General features: G+C 40.3%; 1 protein-coding gene across 1 annotated transcript in view; it reads left to right on the top strand.

The window, feature by feature from the left end:
- Kif11 (kinesin family member 11) overlaps window positions 1-21,194 on the top strand; it is a 44,964-nt gene extending 23,770 nt beyond the window's left edge. Inside the window, exons 11-22 of the mRNA XM_048438923.3 lie at window positions 62-149; window positions 1,177-1,365; window positions 2,018-2,225; window positions 6,277-6,449; window positions 9,379-9,504; window positions 9,581-9,739; window positions 11,104-11,210; window positions 11,787-12,066; window positions 13,365-13,587; window positions 15,867-16,012; window positions 16,640-16,756; window positions 19,500-21,194. Of these exons, the coding sequence (XP_048294880.3) occupies window positions 62-149; window positions 1,177-1,365; window positions 2,018-2,225; window positions 6,277-6,449; window positions 9,379-9,504; window positions 9,581-9,739; window positions 11,104-11,210; window positions 11,787-12,066; window positions 13,365-13,587; window positions 15,867-16,012; window positions 16,640-16,756; window positions 19,500-19,631 (1,948 nt within the window). The 3' untranslated portion in view covers window positions 19,632-21,194. The remainder of the gene's footprint in view (window positions 1-61; window positions 150-1,176; window positions 1,366-2,017; window positions 2,226-6,276; window positions 6,450-9,378; window positions 9,505-9,580; window positions 9,740-11,103; window positions 11,211-11,786; window positions 12,067-13,364; window positions 13,588-15,866; window positions 16,013-16,639; window positions 16,757-19,499) is intronic.
- The last annotated feature ends 790 nt before the right edge of the window (window positions 21,195-21,984 follow it).

Genomic DNA, 21,984 nt, shown 5'->3' with positions numbered 1-21,984 from the left:
AAATTTTGTAGGATTTAAAACAAAACATTAACTGTTAAATTTGTATTAAACTCTGTTTTAGAGCCATGAATGGAAAATTAACTGTTCAGGAGGAACAAATTGTTGAGTTGGCTGAAAAAATTGGTGTTCTTGAGGAGGAGCTCAGTAAGGTAGGCATTCTGGGTGACGTGCAAGATCTCTTGAAAAGGAAATGCTGAAGGAAATTTAGAATTTGTAGGGACTTTTTTCCTCTTTTGAACAAATTTTTTTCTTTTTGATTCTTCAACTGAAGTTGTATTATTTTTTACCTTTGGTTGTAATGAAAAAGCTTCTGTTTTGACTCTTATTAATACAACTTCAGAGGAAGTCAGGCAGATGTTTGTTTAATGACTGGGTTGTGTTTTTGAGAAGTGTATTTTAAATGATTTCATTGTTGTGTAAATACTATAGAGTATACTTGTACAGACTTCCAAAGCCTGCTAAAGGCCTAGGATTCATGGTAATACTCAGTTTTTATTTTTAGTTTGAGACAAGTCTCATGTAGTCTAGGCTAGACTCAAACACGTGCCTTTAATTACTTAGGAGGCAGAGGCAGATGAGTTAGAGATCCGTGAGTTAGAGATCAGCCTAATCCAAGCTGTCCAGGGCTACATAAAAAGAACCTTTCTCAAAGAGCAACAAAACTGTGTAGCCATGGATGACTTTGAATTTCTGGATTGCCTGTTTCTGCCTGGGATTACAACAGTGCATCACCAGGCCTTGTTTTATGCAGAGCTGGGGGGTGGGACCTAAGGCCTTGTTTATGCTAAGTAAACCTTCTACCAGTTGAGCTTTCTCTCCTGCTCCTTTTCATGTTAAGGATTTTAGAAACTGGGAGACATTGGACGCTTAGACAAGCAACCGGACCCTTTCTGAGCCGCCCTCACGTGGCACCTTTATAGTGACAATCCACTGAAGTCCTGGGCGGAACCAGGAGAACTAACCAACATCACCACATTATTTCAATTTTGAATAAGCCTTCTAGGAAGAAACCAGATGCCATTAAAAAATATTCTAATCAGTCTAGCAAACTATTACCGATTATTGCATTTAAAGAATTTGTTTTGTTTTTCTAATGTTATTAACTAGCTAAGTGTTTCACCAACCACCAGCATTTTTCTGATTCTTAAAAAGAATTGTTTAATGTATTATGTGTAGGTTACAGAGTTATTTGTGGATAGTAAAAATGAACTTGACCAGTGTAAGTCGGACCTGCAAACTAAGACCCAGGAACTTGAAACCACCCAGAAACATTTGCAAGAAACAAAACTACAGCTTGTTAAAGAGGAATACGTCTCTTCAGCCTTGGAGAAAACTGAGGCGAAGCTTCATGATACAGCCAGCAAGGTTTGTACTTTTGTATTGAAAACATTGAAGGTAGAAGTATCCTTGTTTGCTTACACTTTGATTATGAGATTTTAATTTATTCATTCTAAATGTTATTTGTGTACATTTATGAAGCAATATTACACTATTTGACCCATGTTTCTTTTTAAACTGGGATGAAAGTATTACATTTTTATCAGATGTACTCTCTCTTAAAAAATTATCTATCTATCTATCTATCTATCTATTGTGTATACAATATTCTTTCTGCGTGTATGCCTGAAGACCAGAAGAGGGCACCAGACCTCATTACAGATGGTTGTGAGCCACCATGTGGTTGCTGGGAATTGAACTCAGGACCTTCAGAAGAATAGGCAATGCTCTTAACTGCTGAGCCATCTCTCCAGCCCCCTCAGGTGTACTTTTGAGGAGACAGTAAAACAAGGAAAAACGTTTGTGCTAAACATAGTTACTGGCATAATTTGCCGACTCAGTTTTCTGTGTCCAGACAGCTGTCTGGGAGAGAGCAGGCTTGGTGGGGACTCAGCATTCGAGCACTGGATCATTAGTGTGTCTTGTTCTCACCAGAGACAGAGCCTTATGGAGCACGGGTACATTGATTAGACTGTTTTTATGTTATCTTTTCATTTTGTTTCTTTGTTTAAACATACAGTTACTTAACACAGTTAAAGAAACCACCAAGGATGTATCTGGTCTCCATTCTAAACTGGACCGTAAGAGGGCGATTGATGCACACAATGCTGAAGCTCAGGATAGTTTTGGCAAAAACCTCAACAGTCTGTTTAATAATATGGAAGAATTAATTAAGGATGGCAGTGCAAAACACAAGGCCATGCTAGAAGTTCATAAGACATTGTTTGGTAAGTTTAAGCATTTCTGTGGGTATGTGTCGGGTGTGTGTGTGTGTGTGAATATAGAAGCCAAAGAACAACCTTAAATGCTATTCTTTAGGGACCATCCATTTTTTAATTTTAAGAGTTATTTTATTTTTGGTTGCATGTATTTGAGTATGTCTGTATGTGTGAGTGCATGTACCCAGGGTGGCTAGAGGTGTTGGATTACCTCCATTGGAATATGAGCCACCTGATAATGGGCTTGGGAATCAAACTCTACTTCTAGAAGAGCAATATATACTCTTAACCATTGGACCATCTCTAGCCCTCCACCTTATTTCTTTGGAGACAAAATCTTTCATTGACCAAGTAGACGAGGTTGGCTGGCTCAGTTGAACCCCAGGCTGTCTCACTCCCTTACTCTCACACTCTCATCTCTTTCTACCTTCTCTCTGCCTTCTACCTTCTTTCCTCCCTCTCTCCCCCGTCTTCCCCCCTCCACTGCCTCCCATTCCTTCCCCTCCCTCCTCTCCTCAGTCTCTCCTCTTTCTTCCTTCCCCCACCATTACACCAGCTGGTTTTAATAATCCTTCTGTCTCTACTTCTTAAGACCTAGGATTAAAAGAAGAGTGTCACTAAACTCAGCTTTTCTGGTCTTTTTTGTTTGTTTTTGAGGCAGGGTCACAGGTATCCTAAGCTGGTCTTAAAGTTGGTGTGTATCAGAGGAGCGATCTTGACCTTCCCTGGGGAGGGGTTATGTTTAACAGGCTTTCTTGACCATCCTTGGGGCAGGATCTTATTCCGGGAGCTGGGGTGAAGCTTCCAGGCAAACAATCCAGACTCTTTGTATAAAGGGTGTTAAAGAGCTGGGGTGATCCTTTCGACAAAACATTCCAAGCTTTTTGGATAAGGGGGTGCCAGCAAGCTGAGGTGAAGGCCCTCAACCAAACATTTTAGACTCCTTAGATAAAGGGGCGCTGGCTCAAGTCTGGCTGTATCCTGTGGGCATGGGGTGACATGGGAGAGGGGAGAGCTGGGAGTTGGTGAGGTCACTTTCAGCCAGAGGTGTGGCTGGAGAGGCACTTGGTTGACTGTCATCCTGGAGACCTTAGGCAGCTCTTTCTTGAGGGAGATGAGAAGGCAGGTGGCTACGAGATTGGCCCTATGAATGGGGTAGCCATGGAAGTCATTAACTGCCAGAAAAATGGGACAGAGAAGTGCCCTGGTTGTACAGGTGAGGCTTGGGTGTATAATTGGGACACAATAGCAGATAAAACCAGATTTTAGTTGGTAGGTGTCCTTGATCCTGGAGAGTTGGTACCAATGGTGAAGTCCTAGGAGCTAGTGCATGTGTTGGCATTGTCTGGAGAGCATTTTGTAAGTTGGTCTTGGCCCAGACAGCAGGAGAGACCTGTAAAATATGCTTGAAAATCGGTGGGGCTAAAATACGCCCTGAAGACTGTTAGTTTTTACCAGGCAGCAGAACTTTTTTTCAGGAACTTGTAGGTACCTGTAAGAGAACTGAAACAGAGATTTACATCTTGGTGTCATAGCAAAAGGCTATTGCTTTAGGTTAAAAGGTATGAACATTTTAAAAAACAATTAAAGAGAGTTGAAAACTCTGAACCTCTGAAGATATACCTGAAACCTACGAGTCCTGGACTATAAAGCCTGTGAAGGAGGCACACTTGTCTGTATTTTAGCAGGAAACTTAACAAATGAAGTAATGAGCTATCAGTACTTTAAGTCATCAATGCCATTAGACAGATCTAAGGAGGGTAAGTGAGCAGAAATGAGACAGCTTTTTTAGCTACATAGGTAATCCCAAGTCTCTCCTTAGTCCTTGGAGAACACCAGCCTAGAAGCACTGCTTGCTGTTAGCTGCTGAGTACAGACGCCAAAAGATTTTCCTGTTGGGGGAAGATTTAGTCCACCTGTCTTGGCCAGATGAGATGATTTGATTCCCTGGGTGGCATCCAGGAAGCTCAAGAGGTGGATGGCTGCTTTTTGCTGTGTGGGTGGCTTTGCCAAACCTAAAGGCAAGCCTCAAGGTGAAAGGTCTTTTGCAACCATGTATCTTCTTGGAGGAGCTATAGGATGCTGTGGGAGGTGGCATCTCTCTGTCTGGTTACTCTGTAGACCAGGCTCGCCTACAACTCAGAGATCCTCCTGCCTCTGCCTTCCCCGTGTTGGGATTAAAGGCGTGCTCTACCACCACCTGGCTGAACTATATAAATTCCTGGCAAAGAAAAAAATGCAAATAATTTCAATCAGAGCAAATTAAACCCAATAAAGGTGCCCATGTTTAATGCATGCTCCCGGGTGGCACCGGAAAAGCATGGTGAGGGAGCGAGGGAAAAAGAAGGGGAGACCACGCGAAACCTGGAGACCATTGCCTTTTTTTTGTTGTTGTTTAATCTGTTTGTTTTGAGACAGAGTCTCACCAAGTTAACCAAGTTGAACTTAAACTCACTTTGTAGCTGGCTTTGAATTTGTGATCCTCCTGCCTCATCTTGAGGGTTACAGGTATGAGCCAACAAACACATCTTAAAATTAACAATTCAATACTATTTTAAACAAATAAAAACAAATAACTTAGGTGACAGTGTCACTGGTACCTGTCACATTGAGCATGTTAGCTGTTTAGGCAAGAGATTAATGTTTTTGCCTTTTTTACAACAAATTTTAGATGTTTGTTGTTGATTTTAGGCTGTCGTCTATAAATTAAAATTTACCAAATTAGCATATTATCATTAGAAATAAAATTTATCTTTATCACTGAATCTGACTAATTTCTTTGAGGTATTACTATTTAATTTCTTGGATCCCTTCCTAAAAGTGTTCTTATTTTTAAAAATGTGTAAATTGTGGCTGGAAAGGGTAGCTTAATTCCCAGCACCCACATGGCAGCTACCAACTGCCTTTAACTCCAGTTCCAGGGATCTGACATCCTCTTCTTGCATCTTTAGTGCACAGACATAAATACACACAAAATAAAAAAATAATTTTAAAAATTGAAATTTTTTTTTGGCTAAGTGTGTGTTTGCGCACACTCAGAGATCAGAGGAGGTTTCCTTTTCTCTTTCTCTCATGTGGATTCCAGGGATTGAACTCTGGTCATTAGGCGTGGTGGCCAATGCTTACCCAGTCCATTTCCTAGATATTTCCTTTGAATAAATTATCTTGTAACATTTCTCTTGTGGAAAGGCATATCTTAAAGATTTGCTGTATTGTCAGAGCGTGTGTACGCATTGTTTTTTATGCTGTCTTTTGAGATAAGTATCATGGAACAAGTTTAACCTCCAGTTCACCAAGTAACTGAAGGTAACCTTGAACTAGGTAACTGAACCTGACCCTTCTGTCTTGACCTCTAAAGTGCTGGGATTATAAGTGAGTTTCACCCTAATAAGGTGTAGTTTTCTCTTTTTCATAAATTTCTGTCTACTATAAAACTGTATTTTAGGCACTAATTTTATCTATATCTATCTATCTATCTATCTATCTATCTATCTATCTATCTATCTATCTATCTAGAGACAGGAGCCTGTCCTGGAAGTAGACCAGACTTGCCTTGAACTCACAGAGATCCACCTGCCTCTGCCTCCTGAGTGCTGGAATTAAAGACGTGTGCCATCACTGCCTGCCATGTGTTGGGATTAAAGGTGTGCACTACCACCCCCACCCAGTTTAGGTACTAATTTTAAGAATTTTCTAATTCTTTTTTTTTCTTTTCTTCTTCACCCCTCCCCCCATATATTTTTGGAACAGTTGGGTCTTTTTTTTTTTTTTTTTTTTTTGTGTGTGTGTGTGTAATGCTGATTGTTCTGGAACTTGCTCTGTAAACCAGGCTGGCCTTGAACTCACAGAGATCCACCAGCTTTTGCCTCCTGAGTGTTGGAATTAAAGGCGTGTGCCACCACTACCTGCCATATTTAAATCTTATTATGTAGTAAGATAATTCTTTAATTCTTTAATATAGTTATTGGAAATTCCATAATAAAGATTGATTTTAACTTATTGAAAGTGATCTTAACTGCATTTAAATATATGTATGCTAAAGTTCACATCTCTCTTTTAGGTAATCTGATGTCTTCCAGTGTCTCTGCGTTAGACACCATTACCACGACAGCACTCGGATCTCTCATGTCTGTTCCACAAAACGTGTCGGCTCGAGTCTCCCAGATCTCTGATAGGATATTGGAGGAGCAGTCTCTAGCAGCACAAAGTAAAACTGTGCTGCAAGGATTGATTGTTAGTAAATCTGTTAATGTTTTCAAAGGGTCACTGGCCATCAGAAATGGCATTAAGTGCTCTTAGCTTAAGCTTTGCCAGAAACAGTTAGGAACCTTTGCTTTTGTTTTCCCCTCACAGAAAGGCTTGTTTGCCACAGGATGTGACTAAACTTTGAAAGTGTTTCCACTCCTTTGGTGTAGTTGAAAATAGGAATAATTAAGCCATTATCATTCACATGTTTACAATTTTAGCATTTGAAAGATGGAGGCAGAAGGATCAGGAGTTCAGAGCCACCCTTGGTTTTTAGTGAGTTCAAAGCTAGTGAGACCCTGCACAAACAAAAGAGCAGCAGTTTTGGCTTTTTTAAGATTTTATTTATTATGTATACAATACAGTGTTCTTCCTCTATGTATGCCCACATGCCAGAAGAGGGCACCAGATCTCATTACAGATGGTTGTGAGCCACCTTATGGTTGCTGGGAACAGAACTCAGGACCTCTGGAAGAGCAGTCAGCATCCTTAACCTCTGAGCCATTCCTCCAGCCCCAAGAGCAGCAGTTATTAATAAGCCTTCTTGTCACAAAGAGCAGCTCGGGTGGATTCAGGAGATGTGAGATCTGTTGTTTTAGCCTAGGAAGATTTGTTATCTGGCCCCTTCACCAGAGCTAGAGCTAGTTCACCCAACAGGGGATGGCAGGTAGCTGGTTTCTTACTTAGCACAAAAGACCAAACATAAGTAGCCCATTTTCTTTTTATTTCACTAGTGTGGGTTTGTGGACTTGAGGGAGGGTGCATGCTACAACACCTCTGAGCTCCAGGGACAAAATTTCAAAGCGCTTTCACTATAGGTTCTGGGTCAAGCAGAGGTATTCAGGCTTGCGCAGTAGTGCTTTACCCATTGAGCCGTACTGCCGGTTCCTGGGCAGCTAAGGTTAAAACTTAAATAATGTGTGCTGGTAATGTAATAGTGATTCAGAAAAACAGGTAGAATCTAGGATCGTATAATGATTCTTTGCATTAGATCTACATGACTAAGCCCCGCTAGGCATTACTATAAAAGCTTTTCTCTGTGGTTCCATAGTTAATCATACTGCCAGGCATAATGGCATACAGCAGTAATTCCAGCACTTGGGAGGTTGAGGCAGGAGGATCATGAATCTGAGGCCAGTGTAGGCTATATAGAGATTGCCATCCCCAGTCCGAGTTGGAGATCCTGTGTTCAAACCAAAGCCAAAAAGTCATCATAGCTGGACAGTGGCTGGACAGTGCACACTTTTAATCCCAGCACTCAGGAGGCAGAGACAGGCAGATCTCTGAGTTTGAGGTCAGCCTGGTCTACATAGAGAGTTCCTGGATAGCCAGGGAGGGCTACATAGTGTGACCACCTCAAACAAAACCAAACAGGGAGGGGGTGCTGCTTGAATCAAAGGAAGAGATGAGCACTGTTCTCACAGGAATTTCTTCACTGCTTTACTCATTTCTCTCATTTGTTTGTTTTTCCCCTTTTGTTTTTCTTGTGTGTGTGTGTGTATATGTGTACATGTGTATGTGTACATGTATGCATGAATGGATAAGGAGTCAAGAACAGAACTTCAGATACCTCTCTTAAGGTGCTATGTTTTTAAAGATTCGATTTGTTATTATTGTGTGTATGGTGTGTATGTTGCCATGTCATGCACGTGATAGTCGGGATAACTGGCGTCTCTCCCTCAACCTGTACGTGGGTTCTGCATATGGATTTGTGTGTCTGGCTTGGAAGTGAGCTCTTTAACCTGCTCAGCCCCAGGGATTTGCCTGTCTGCTTTCCTTCATGCTATACTCAGCTTGTTTTGGTAATGTGGACTCTGGGGGTTAAACTCTGGTCCTGATGCTTATACCACAAACAATTCACTGCAGCATTACGAACTCATTTATGCTTAGATTTTGTATTTATTTATTGCCCTTTCCCTAGTGAAAGGATCTTTTATATTCTCAATTTCACACGTTCCTCTTCAAGAACATAAACACACAAGTTCCAATGCAGTAGGCTGTAGGGCTCAAGATTTTCATAGTTAAATACTTCTAGATTAATAGTTTGTTTTCCTGTCTCCCCTACTGTTTTGAAGCAGGGTCTTACTTTGTATCTCGGGTTGACCTAGAACTCACTTTACTCTTTAGTCCAGGCTGCTTTAGGTGTCAAGCTAATCATCCTGCTTTTGCCTCTTGAATGTCATTGTCTCAGGCATGAGCTATGGTGCCTTTCTTGAAAGTCTGCTTTTTTGTTGTTGTGTATGTGGGGGTGGGAGGGTATATGCAAGTGGGTGCAGGTACCTGTGGAGTCAGAAGAGAGCACTAGATCCCCTGGAGCCATAGTCAGACAGTTGTGAGCCATCTAAAGTGGGTGCTGCTCCTCTGCAGAAGCCATCTCTCCAACCCCCTAAGACCTACTCTTAATGACTTTTGGGCTTAGCTTTTTTGATCAATAACTTAAAGCTGTTTAAAATTCATTATGTTTAAATGTATCTATAGATTTTTTCCCTCATGGTGGGAAACCGGAGTGCTAGAATCTTAACACTTTACTGTCATTTTCTCTTCTTCTAACTGTACTTTAGATCGTTAAATTGACTATAAAAGGCAGGCATCATGGTACATACCTGTGATTCTGGTAGTGTGGAGGCAGGAGGAACAGAAGTTCAAGAGCATCCTCGGCTACAAGACCCAACAAACACAGAACACAAAATTAATTCAACATTTACTACACTTAGTGAACATTGTTTTAGTTAGTGGAGCAGGACTAAGTGTTTTAGGCAGGATATAAATTTTAGATATTCAGTTATGTCACTTTAGGTTATAAAGAAATATCAATTAAGAATTTTGAATGTTGGTGTTTGGTTGCTAAGTATCTGAGATATCATCCAAGTTAATAGAAATAAAACCTTTTTAAGTATGCATTTGTTTTTAAAAACAGAATGAACTTGTGACTGACCTTCTCGCTTCCCTGAGGACCATCTTAGCCCCTGGTGTGGTTTCCATCTTGAATATCAACAGGCAACTGCAGCATATTTTCAGGAGTTCATTGACAATGGCTGAAAAGGTACAAATGTTATCTTCTTAATACCTCAAATTTCATAGGTTACCTAAAAAAGAAACTAACATTTTTTTCTTTAAAGATAGAAGATCAAAAAAGAGAAATAGACAGTTTTCTCAGCATATTGTGCAATAATCTGCATGAACTCCAAGAACATACAGTTTCTTCCTTGGTTGAGTCACAGAAGCTTTGTGGGACCCTAAATGAAGACCTGAGGACAGTAAAGGAAACCCATTCGCAGGTATCACTCGATCGAATGTCACATGGTTTGAATGCTGCAAAACCACTATGGAATCCTGAGGTCACCACAACTGCTGTCGTTTCTGATGGTGATTTGTGTGAAGTAATTAGGAATACTTCTTTAGATCAGCTAATATTTGAGAATTTGTTGCATATGGAACTCTGTGCTTAACAACATTCTGACAAACAAAATGGTCCTTTCCCAGCAAGAAGAAAGGAATAGAAACCACGCCCATAGAGGAAGGCTGCTGTAGCATTTTAAGGGAAAATATTGCAAGTTCTTTCTAGAGTGACATGGATAGTTACTCCCTCTGATAAACTAAGCCCTGACTTCTCTCATTGCTGTATCATTGCTCATCCTACCTCTGCCTCCTGACTTTGTTTATGGTGTGTTCCACCACACCAAGCTCCAGCATCTGTTATTCTTAGTCGTAATGAATGATAATAAAGCTTTGGGAAATGAGCCGATTGCAACAGGATCACACACTCTGGTTATTAAGTGAAAAAATTTTTGTTAATTCTTTACTCTTTTTTTAAATTTTTTTTTTCAAGTTCGAAAATGTTCTTTTAATACTCCTTTTAGGACTCTCCTCTGTGTGTGAGAGGTGAAATTAAAAATGTCTTGTCGGGGCTGGAGAGATGGCTTAGTGGTTAAATGTGTTGCCTGCCCTTCCAAAGGTCCTGAGTTCAGTTCCCAGCAACCACATGGTGGCTCACAACCATCTATAATGAGATCTGGTACCCCCTTCTGGCCTGCAGGAATACATGCAGACAGAATACCAAGAATACTATATACATAATAAATAGATAGATTTCTTTTTTTAAAAAAAAAAGTGTTTTGTCATGGTGCACACCTATAATCCTAGCACTTGGAAGGCAGTGGCAGGTTGATCTCTTGTGAGTTCACAGCCACCCTGGACTGTAGAGCTAGTTCCAGGATAGCCATTGCTTCACAGAGAAACTCTGTCTCGAAAAATGAAAAAACAAAATTTTTTCTTTGTCAAGAATTTATATAGTTCAGCCAGGTGGTGGTAGAGCATGCCTTTAATCCCAGCACTGGTAAAGCAGAGGCAGGAGAATCTCTGAATTGGAGGCCAGCCTGGTCTACAGAGTGAGCTCCGGGACATCCAGGACTACAAAGAAACTTGGTCTCGAGAAACCAGTAACAAGAACAAAAGAATTGATGTAGTTCCGCTGAGCGTTGTGTTATGCATTTGTAATCCCAGCACGCAGTGGCTGAGTTCGTTATGAGACCCCGTCCCAGAAACCAAGTTCTAAATTCTAACCTGTCATCATTCCTATTCTGAAAGTCAGCATTTAAATATTGCCATTTCAAATCTTTTCCTCCCTCAATCTTCCTTTCAGGAACTTTCTCAGTTAGTTAATATTTGGACAGAGAGATTCTGTGCTTTGGAGAAGAAGTGTGAAGACATCCAGAAACCACTGAGCAGAATTCAGGAAAATACAGAGCAGTAAGATACTTTTAACTTCTGTTGAAGGTTTCTGTAAACCTGGGATGAATTTCAAAAGGAAGAAAAACTTCAAATTTTACAAACAATTCTGGTTTGTTTACCAGTGAATTAGTTAGTGATTTGTTGACATTTTATTTGTGTGTATGTGTATGTGTGTGTGTGTGTGTGTGTGTGTGTGTGTATGTGTATAAATGTGTTCCTTCCTTTCCACCCTCCTGCTCTTGAGACAGGACCTCACTGTAGCTCAGGATGGCTCAGTTTCCGAAGTGCTGAAATCACAGGCGCAAGGCTTTTGACTGCTTTTTGAGACATTTTCACAATGACTCCTGTAAGTTTGCCAGATAACTCTAAAGTGTTCTTGTTCTTGGCATCTGTTGATTGCCTTTCTCTTTCAACTTGTAGTTTTCCTGACTCTCGTGAGTGATGATTGATTGCAGATAACCAGAGGTTTTTGTTTTGTTTTAGTGTTTGGTTTTTGAGAGTCTTACTCTGTAGCTCCATTGCTCTGGACTGTGACTTGTAGACCAGGCTGCCCTTGAACTTAGGGTTATTCTGTTCTGTTCTGTTTTTCTATAGGAAGTCTGCAGATATAATCAACAAGACAACAGTCCAAAGTAAAAAACTAATTGTTGATTCTGATGGATTATTACAAGAACTCAGACATTTTGGCCAAGAAGGCACACAGTTGGTTGAAGAATCTATACAGCACTGCGACTCACTCAACAGCAACCTGGAAACTGTATCTCAGGAGACCACACAGAGGTGTGAAGCTTTGAACACAAGCACAGTTGGATTTTCTGAACAGTGGGCATCCTGCTTAAGCAAGAGGAAAGAGGAACTTCAGAACTTAATGGAGGTAATATGTCTGTGCCTGGACTAACTTTGGGGGAGAATAGATATAATCAGAAATGAAAATATTCTTGACTTAGAATCTATTTTAAAACATTATGTTAGTTGGACATAGGTGGTGCAAGCCTTTAATCCCAGCACTTGGGAAGAAGAGGCAGGCAGATCTCTGTGAGTTCAAGACCAGTCTGGTCTACAGTGCTAGTTCCAGGACAACTGGGGCTGTTACATAGAGAAACCCTGTCTGGAAAAAAACAAAAAGTTTTCTTTTATTTGATGTGTATTCAAAAGCTTTATTTGGTGTGTGTGTGTGTGAGAGAGAGAGAGAGAAAGAGAGAGAGAGAGAGAGAGAAAGAGAGAGAGAGAGAGAGAGCGAGCGCACACGTGCATGCATACACTCATGCAAGAACACCCTTGAAGGTCAAAAGAAAGCATCTGATGCCCTGGCATTGGAGTCCTGAGGATAGGCAAGTGCTCTTAACTACTAAGCATCTCTTCACCTCTTAAAGTGATTATTATTGTGTTTGTGTACATGGTTTGTATGTGTAGGCATGCATGCCATGGCACATATTGGAGATCAGAGACACAATTCCTTCCACTTTTACTTAGGTTTCTGGAATCAAACTGAGGCTGCATAGAAGCTGTACATGGTGGTACACGCCTGTGATACCATCACGTGAGAGCCAGAGGCCAGGGAGATTCTGAGTTTGAATGAGTCCAGTCTGTGCCACAGTCTTAAGACTGTCTTAGAAAGAATATAAACAAACAAAACCTGGACTAGAGATGGGTGATCAAATCCAGAACTTGAGACATGGAGTAAAGACCTAGTTTCACCCTTCCCCTGCCCCCTACCCCAATCCCTTTCCTCTCTTTTCTTCTCCTCCCCTATTCTGTCTTTGAACTCATTATTTAGCCCAGGATGACCCTCTTCTACCTCCTTGTGCTATGGTTAAAGGTGTGCATCACCTTGTCCAGTTTAAGGCCTAGTTTCTTTAAAAAAGAACAAAGAATTAAATTACAGAGCAATTTAAATTAGCCTTCAGTCTAATTTCCTTAAGCCAGGCCTTCTTACATCTGTATACTGGAGTAATGTTAAGAATGAGTAGTGGGAGAGATGGCCTAGCAGGTCAGAGTGCTTCCAGCCTCAGCATCCCCTTTGGCAGTGAATATATGGCTAATTGCCCTCTTCTCTCTACTTTGACATGTGTTTTTAAAACTTATTATAGAATATTTCAAGGTAATTAAAAATGGAACATGGACCAACTTGCTTCCAACTTTAGTAATGAAAGCTTGTTTATATATTTGCAGTTTGTAAATGGATGCTGTGAGGCTTCACGTTCAGAGATCACTGAAAACCAAAGTGGGCATACAGCTGCTTTTGAGAACCAGCACATCTCCTTTGTTGAGCAGATAGCGTCTGATGATGAGAAATTCAGCGCAGGAAGCCTAGAGCTTGATGAAGCTATAAAAACGGGTTTGACAAAGCTTAATTGCTTTCTGCAACAGGATCTGAAACTTGACACCCCAACAGGTATCTTGTTTTAACTTTTTAGGATTTATTTTACTTACATGGGGAGGAGGGGTGGACATGCACTTGAGCGCAGTGCCTCTGGAGCTGGAATTAGAGGTTGGTATGAGCTGCCCAGGGTGGTGCTTGGAACTAACTCTGGGCCTCTGGAAGAGTAATGTCTGCTCTTAACCACTGAGCCACTCTCTTTTACTCCCAGTGGGTATTTTAGAATTGCTAAAGTTTTTGAAATTAAATCCAGCTGTATACAGTATTAGATACTGTTTGAAAGTGAGCCCTGCCTTTGTCTGACAGAAATTTACCATCTCTCTGTAATAAATTTAAATATAGAAAATTTAGAACACCAAGATAATTTAATTCAGTCTTAGCTGTTTCTTCTTGGTGGTATATTCCTAGAAATTTGGGCACAATAGAAAATTTCATAAACATTTAGACAGTTGTCTTTGTTGAGAACAGTCATTTTTAAGCCTGGTGTGGTTTAAAAGCATGCATATAAACAAAGCCAGCTGTCTGAATGTTTATGACATTTTACAATGTAGTTTCCTCAGGAAACTGAGGAAAGAAAACTGTTACTTGATGATCACCCTGGGCTCCTGATGAAAGAGAAAAAAAATAAAAATAAGTTGTTGGGTGTGGTGGCACACACTTGTAATAACAGTCCTCAGGAGGTGTAAGCAGGATCTTTAGAGTTCAAGATCATCTTTGGCTAGCCTGGGCTACAAGAGCTCCTGTTTCAAAACACCAAACCTAGATCAAAAAGCATTTTAAAAACAAATAAAATTGCCCAACTATTTAGTCAACACTGTGTCTAAAAGTATGTTTTAATACCCCAAATGCTAGACGGCTGTAAAAGCTAAGCTGTTGAATACAAAGTTCACCATGAAGCACACTTCGTCCGTGTCCATCTTATTTGTCTGTCTCTTTGACTGGCATCATTTAGAAATCACCACTTTAAAGACTAGGCAGTGGTGGCACACACCTCTAATCCCGGCACTTGGTAGGCAGATCAAGTTGAGTTCTGGGTTTGAGGCTGGCCTGGTCTACAGAGTGAGTTCCAAAACAGCCAGAGCTACACAGAGAAGCCCTGTTTTGAAAAAAACAAAACACCCCGCACCCCCCAAAAAGAAAAAAGTCACCATTTTTAGAGATCAGAAATGGCAAAGATTGGTAAACTATCATGATTGGTAAGCTGATTTACAAAGGTTAATAGTTGGTTCTTCATTGAATTGTAAAGTCATTGAATTGTACGCTTTTTGAATGATTTTTGTGGCATATAAATTACGTCACAAAACTTTTTTTAGTTTTGTCAACCTTTCAGATTTATTGTTAATTATCAATGAAAATGACTGTTAATTGAAAAGGCAACTCCCGTATAAGGAAATGTAACTGCGCTCAGAGCCAGGTACTACAGCAGATTTACAGAGAAATGGTTACTCTTTTCAAAGTGATCACATTGTAAAACTTTTAATTCCAATAATGCCACCATTTCTCAGAATACCCCAAATTCATTTTTAAGCCTAATACATGTTTGTACATTCTGAGAAATGGAAACTTCATAGTTTTGGAGGTAAGATGACTTTTACGAATTGTCAGTTCTACTAAAGATCATTGAGTGGCCGGGAAAGAGAAAGCAGACTCCATCTTCAATTATGGGGCTGGAGAGATGGCTCAGCATTTTAGAGCACTGCTGCTCTTCCAGAGGACCTGAGTTAATGCCCAACAACCACGTGGTGGCTCACAACCCTCTACAATAGGATCTGATGCCCTCTTCTGACATGCAGGTATACATGCAGAACACTCATACATAAAATATAAATAAATAAGATTAAAAAGGAAAAAGAAATGACTTTCTAGCAGAGACTTGACTTAAATAAAGCCCTAGAAGTAGGAGGAAACCAATCTTTTTTTTTAACAGACAAACCAAACAAAAAATAAACGTTAGGCGGTGGTGATGCACTCCTTTAATCCCAGCACTTGGAGGTAGGAACAGGTATATCTCTTGAGTTCGAGGTCAGCCTGATCTACAGAGCAAGTTCCAGGACAGGCTCCAAAGCTTCACAGAGATACCCTGTCTCAAAACTCACCCCCCTCCCAAAAATAATATTACTATGTGAAAAAATGTAACTAGCTTCAACCAGTTTGTGCCTGGTAGATAAAAAAAGATATATTGAAATCATTTTTATTTTTGTAAGACAACTCACTTGAAAGTATACATTTTAACATAATTTTAAAAGTTATATTTCATATAATTTTCCCTGGCTTTCCTAATGTCTACTATAAAGGTATGACACCAGAGAGGAAAAATTACTTATATCCTTCAACACTGGTGAGAACTGAACCACGGGAGCAGCTCTTTGATCAACTGCAAAAGAAACAGTGCAACCTATTAATGCTGAACTGCTCAGAAAACGACAAAGAGACCGGTCAGGTAAAATTTAAAACATAATTTTAGAACTTTCCCATAAATCTTACACATGGGTGCACACATGTGCATGGGGATGTGTATACAGCATGCATGTATCTGTATGGAGGTGGGAGGTTGACTTTGGATGCCTTTCTTAATTGACTATATTGAGGTAGGGTTTCTCACTTGAACCCAGAGCTGCTAATTACCAACTTTCCTAAGTGCTGGGATTACAGGTGGGCTGCCACACCCACAAGATGATAGGTGGGGGCTGGGGATCCAAAATCTGATCCTTACATTTTAACAACAAATGCTTGATCCTCTGAGTCATCATCCCTGCCCTGTAAGCTTCTGATGTGGATTTCATGTAATGAATGTGTCTTTTTGTTCTTCAGTCCTATGCTGTTTTCTATGAGAATTGCTGGCTTGTAAGCCTTTCTTTTAATCTTATTAATTTTGATTTTTTTTTTAAAGGCAAATAGATAATTTCTAAGCCAGCATTTAAACTACGATTGCATTCCAGGCACTGTTCTAAGTTTTTCCATGTATGCTAACTCAATCCTCAGGGGTTGTATAAAGCGTATCCCAGTCGTGTCCAATCTGTGTGATCCAGCGCCGTGGATTACCCACTCATCCAGCTTCTTATTTTAGGACATGGACGAAGAGAAGGAGGTTCTGGAACAATGTACTGAAGAACTTTTAAGTCAAGAGACATTTGTACATACCAGTGTGGGTTCCTCTGTAACTGGTGGTGTTCCATTTTTCCAGGTATTTGATGATGTGTTTCATGCACCCTTCCTTCCTCATCTGCTGTCCCTCACATGGTTTTCCTATTTAGTATAAAGGGATCATGCCTAGCTTAGCCAAGCATGATGATATACACCTGAAGTCCCCACAATTGTGAGGCTAAGGAGGAGCTAGCCTAGGCTAACAAAGCAAGACCTGTCTTTAAAAGCAAAACATAAAGCAGTAACAAAGAAACCAATATTCTTGTTAGCACAACAAAAAAAAGAATTAGTCATTCCCTTCAAATGGCTTGATAATTTTTGTTTAAATTGTGTACACAGACAGATATTGATGAAGAAATCTTTTAGAGAATACATAAAGGTAAAATTTAGCTTCAATAGATGAAGCTATAGAGACGTCAGCAGGTATAATCTTTGGCTGTTATTTTCATCTCATTTCTGCCTCTTACTGTAGAGCAGTTATTTCTCTGACTTGTACCTTGACCCAGTGGGTCCTGTTATCCATCTCTGTTCATTACACTTTGAAGGTTAAAGGATTTAAACATTTGGGACTATAAATTGTATTAGTGGTTTATCCTGCCCACAGGAGGCTCTTCTCTTATTAATTAGTCCCTAGGTTTCCCAAGCCTCTCTGATGCTGTACGTTTAAATTCTATGACAGATTCTATGTCCACCACCTTGTTTGCTTTTGAAACAGTCTCTCTGTAGAATAGCTAGCCCAGAATGTAGCATCCTTTGCTGTAGCTTTCCATGTGCTGGGGTTACAGGTTTATGACGCCATGCTCTTCTAACAGTCAGAGATGAGCCATTCAAAACTTCCTGCTATGGGTGAGGTGTCACACACCTTTGATCACGGCACTTGGGAAACAGAAACAGTTATCTCTGTGAGTTCAAGGCCAGGTTCCTCTCAAGTGATTCCAGGCCAGCCAGGATCACACAGTGAGACCCTGTATCCAAACAAACTCCCCTCAAAAACTGCTCGGCATCTTTCCCTGTATTTTGAAGATATGAACATAGATAAAGTAAAAATTTCCTTGTGCAAGACACGTAATATTGAATTACAGTTGAAATGAGTGTGTGTTTTGATTTTTCATTGCAGGGTTTCATTGTGTTGTGTAGCCCTGGTCATCCTAGATATCACTCTGTAGACCAGGCTGGCCTCTGTCCCTAAGCACTGGAATTAAAGGCATGCACCACCACCACCACCTGACTGTATATTATTTTTACATTATATATAAATGCATATATATTGCATTTATTTATTTGTTCTTTTGAGGCAGGGTTTCTCTGCATAGTCCTGGCTGACTTTGAACTTGATCTGTAGACCAGGTTGGCCTCCATCTCAGATCCACCTGTCTCTGCTTCCTGAGCACTAAAGGTGTGCACCACTACCATCCAACTACATTTCCTTCGGTCTTTTATGCATCTCAAGGCAGTTTCACCCCACTGTTCTTTTAATCTTTGTTTTTGGCCTGGTTTTGCTAGTCAGTCATACCACTGATCGGTACTGGCAGCCCAATTCTTTATTATTGTTTGTGGCTTTTTATTTCTTTTGGTGCTATGGTTAGAATTCTGGGCCTTAATACATGTCAAGTTACATGTATTAAGATTTACATCTCTAGAGTCTAAAATGTTATAAAAAGTTGGTTTGTGATTTGTCTCAGCATTTATAATTGAGTATGCAGCATTTTAATTTTTTTCTGAAGTAGGGGGCTTCCAAAGGTATAGAGTCCCCAAATGCATAGTATAAATCAATCTCCCTCCCTCCCTCCCTCCCTCTAGGGTTTCCTCTGTGTAGCCCTGGCTGTCCTAGAACTCTTTATAGATCAGACTGGCCTCGAACTCAGAGATCAGCCTGCCTTTGCCTCCTAAATTCTGGGATTAAAGACGTGTGCCACCACCACCTGGTGTGAGACACACGTGCAGTGGAAGATAAATGGAAGAATGGAAGTGTTTGCCCGTGTCAGCTTTTCCGCTTAAAGTAGAATGGTCTTTTCTTCATGGTGACAAATCTTCCTCTCTCTAAGCAGCACTGTTGACATTCTAATCTAGGTAATTCAGTGTTGTGGCTGGTGGCCCAGGGGTTTGAACACTCACCCAGGGCCAGTCCTCAGCAGTGCTAGGAGCACTTGTTTGTACTGTCCTAAAATGTCCGCTAGGGGGCAGAATCACTTGCTGTTGAGAACCAATGTCGCAAAGGAGAGTTTACAATTACATTTTAGAAAATGATACCAAAAAGAAGTATTCCTTGCCAGTGGTGGTAACACAGACCTTTATCCCAGCATTCGGGAGGCAGAGGCAGGCCAGCCCGGTCTACAGAGTGAGTTTCAAGACAGTTAGGGCTACACAGAGAAACCCTGTCTTAGGAAAACAAACTACTTCTTTCTACTCCATTACTAGTAAAATAAAAAAGGCTGTACTTGGTTTTTTTGGCTCAAATTTGTGCTGGCCAGGCGATGTTGGTGCACGTCTTTAATCCCAGCACTCAGGAGGCAGAGACAGACTGATCTCTGTGAGTTCAAGGTCAGCCTGGTCTTACATGAGCTAGTTCCAGGACAGGCTCCAAGGCTACAGAGAAACCCTGTCTTGAAAAACCAAAAACAAACAAACAACCCAGCCAAAAAAAAATTTGTGCGGAACCTTTGCCTTTTGTGGTTTTCTAATTTAAACTTTTGCCTGTAATATATAAAACTTGGAAATAAAATGTTACAACATCTAACAAATGTTACATTATTGTGACTTTGTTTTTCCTCTTAAAACCACAGCATAAAAAGCCACATGGAAAGGACAAAGAAAACAGAGGCATTAACCCCGTGGAGAAGTCTAAAGTGGAAGAGACCTCAGAACACGCTGTATCAAAGAGCAGACTGCCACTTCGAGCCTCAATAAATCTCTGAGGGTTAAGGTTTTCTTGGTAAAGAAATGAAAGCCGAACCCCCACAGTTTGAACTTGTGTACAGATTACAGTGGGATAGACGATGTCAGGACATCACAGTAAATGTAGGTGACTTGAAAGTTCTTTTTTATCACCCTTGTAGTTCAAGTATGTAGTAAATTGGGTTTCATTTGGGATTTACATTGAATATGTGTTTCTAGCTCATTATATAAAGTAGTTCTTTTTCATTTTTTTCTTGTATATTATTATTAAATACCAAATATATGGAAATTGTTGTTCTAGGCCTGGACTTAAATAGATGAATGCCATATTCCTTCCTGTCTTGTTAGGGCTGCATTCAGTCTGTATTTCCTTACCTCTGACCTACCTTTTTGTTGTCTTCTCAGCTCCTTTCTCCCTGTTCCTATCACTAAACCATTTGTGACCTGCAGAAAGGTTTGTTATGAGAAACCCAGGGCTTCCCTAGAAATCTTATGTGTTAATGATTACCTCTGCAATCATTGCCATAATAAACCCGACCCTGGAAGGACCCTTCTTTCAGCACTTTCATTTGTTCCTCCTTTGATGCGCAAGCATCTCGTCCCTTCAGCAGCTCTGGCCATCCATGTGCTCACGGCTCCACAGTGTGGAGAGCTCCAGTCAGCCCTTAGCCATATCAGAGATCCCATTCTAAGGCCTGTGTCTTAGAAATGACAAAACTCTCTTTAGACTTCCAATTATGACTACAACTTCTATTTTGTTTATCTTTTAAAACTTTATTCTTTGTATATAATAAAATGTGTATATACATTCATTCAGTTGGAATCTTAACCCTTGCCCTTCTGACTACTGTTTCTGGAGATTGGCCTTTCCGGATGAAGAACCAGAGCATTTACCTAGAAGGAATGAACGAGCGGATGCAGAGAGTAAATGTGCTCACATTGAGTTCAGTGTTGTGGACATTTTAAAGTGATATAACTTCTTATACTTGAGACAGTCTCACTGTGTAGCTCAGCCTGGCTTTCCACTCACTATGCAGCCCAAGCTACTATCCTAGAACCCAGGACAATCTTCTATAATCTTTCCAAGGGCCAGGGTTACAGCTATGTGTTGTTCACTATGCCTGGCTTTAGAGATTTGACTTTGTAACTAAGAACTAAACCTTAATAGGAAATTAGAAAATACGCTACTTTAAGAAATTAAATTTCCTGCTGGGCAGTGGTGGTGCACACCTTTAATCCCAGCACCCAGGAGGCAGAGGCAGGCGGATCTCTGAGTTTTTGGCCAGCCTGGTTTACAGAACAGAGTGAGTTCCACGACACACTCCAAAGCTACACAGAGAGAAACCCAGTCTTGAAGAATAAAAAAAGAAAAAAAAAAAAAGACAAGACAAAGATAGAAAGAAATTAAATTTCCTTGTGCCATCTCTCTTGCCCATTATAGAGATAGAAATGTTATTTTAATAAAAATGATGGATAAATTTCTCTGCAAATGTCAATCTAATCTGTGGATATTACTAATATGTTCTTGGTAAATCGATAATTGGTAAATTTGGTTTTTTTATATTAAATTATTTTTTAAATTCTTTTTGTGTATGGATGTTCTGCCTGCCTGAATATCTGCTCGACTTTCATGCTTGGTGTGCTTGGAGGTCAGAGAGGCCATAAGATCCCCTGGAATCAGAGTTAGGACAATTGTGGGCCACCATGTCCGCAGACAGAATTCTTAACCTCTGAGCCATCTCTCTAGCCCTAGAATTTGTTTCCTTTCCTTGCTTGCCCATAAGTTCTTATTTGGCAGTGATATTTATAGAGGTAGCCAGGCGGTATTAAAACTCCTAAAGCAAGCTTCTATATAGGTACCATCGAAGAAGAAAGTAGGCTTTCCGCAGTGTACTCCAAGGACATACACCTGCATGATCATTAGGGAAGCGGCTCACCCTACACAACCTGAAGCACAGCTTATGTCGTTGTTCCTTAATCATTGTAAAGTTCTCTGGGCATGGCAGTACAGCTAACTGCCAGACAAGCAAATATCAAAATTAATACCAGAGCCATAAATTAGCTCTACAAACCTCCATATGAAGTGTCAGGCACTCAAATAACCAAGAGTGATATCATCTAAAATGGGAGAGTTGCATGGTATAGTGGCAATTGTTCTTACTTAATTCTGGAACCCAGGAGGCTGAGACAAAAGGATCATAAATTTAAAGTTACCTGGGCTACATAGTAAAACCCTGTCAAGATCAAGCAAACAAGAATGTACTAGTAGATAACTTCAAGGACTTGAGAAAATGAAGTGAAAGATACAGCATTTTGTCCAAACTCTGGAAACGGTCAATGATTTATAGCCACCACACATGAGCCATATAAACC

This window comes from Myodes glareolus, chromosome 7, assembly GCF_982192425.1.
Source record: "Myodes glareolus chromosome 7, mMyoGla1.1, whole genome shotgun sequence".
In the NCBI taxonomy this organism is placed as follows: Eukaryota; Metazoa; Chordata; class Mammalia; order Rodentia; family Cricetidae; genus Myodes; species Myodes glareolus.
The sequence above is the reverse complement of the archived record's forward strand: the minus strand, read 5'-3'. Positions and strand labels throughout refer to the sequence as shown.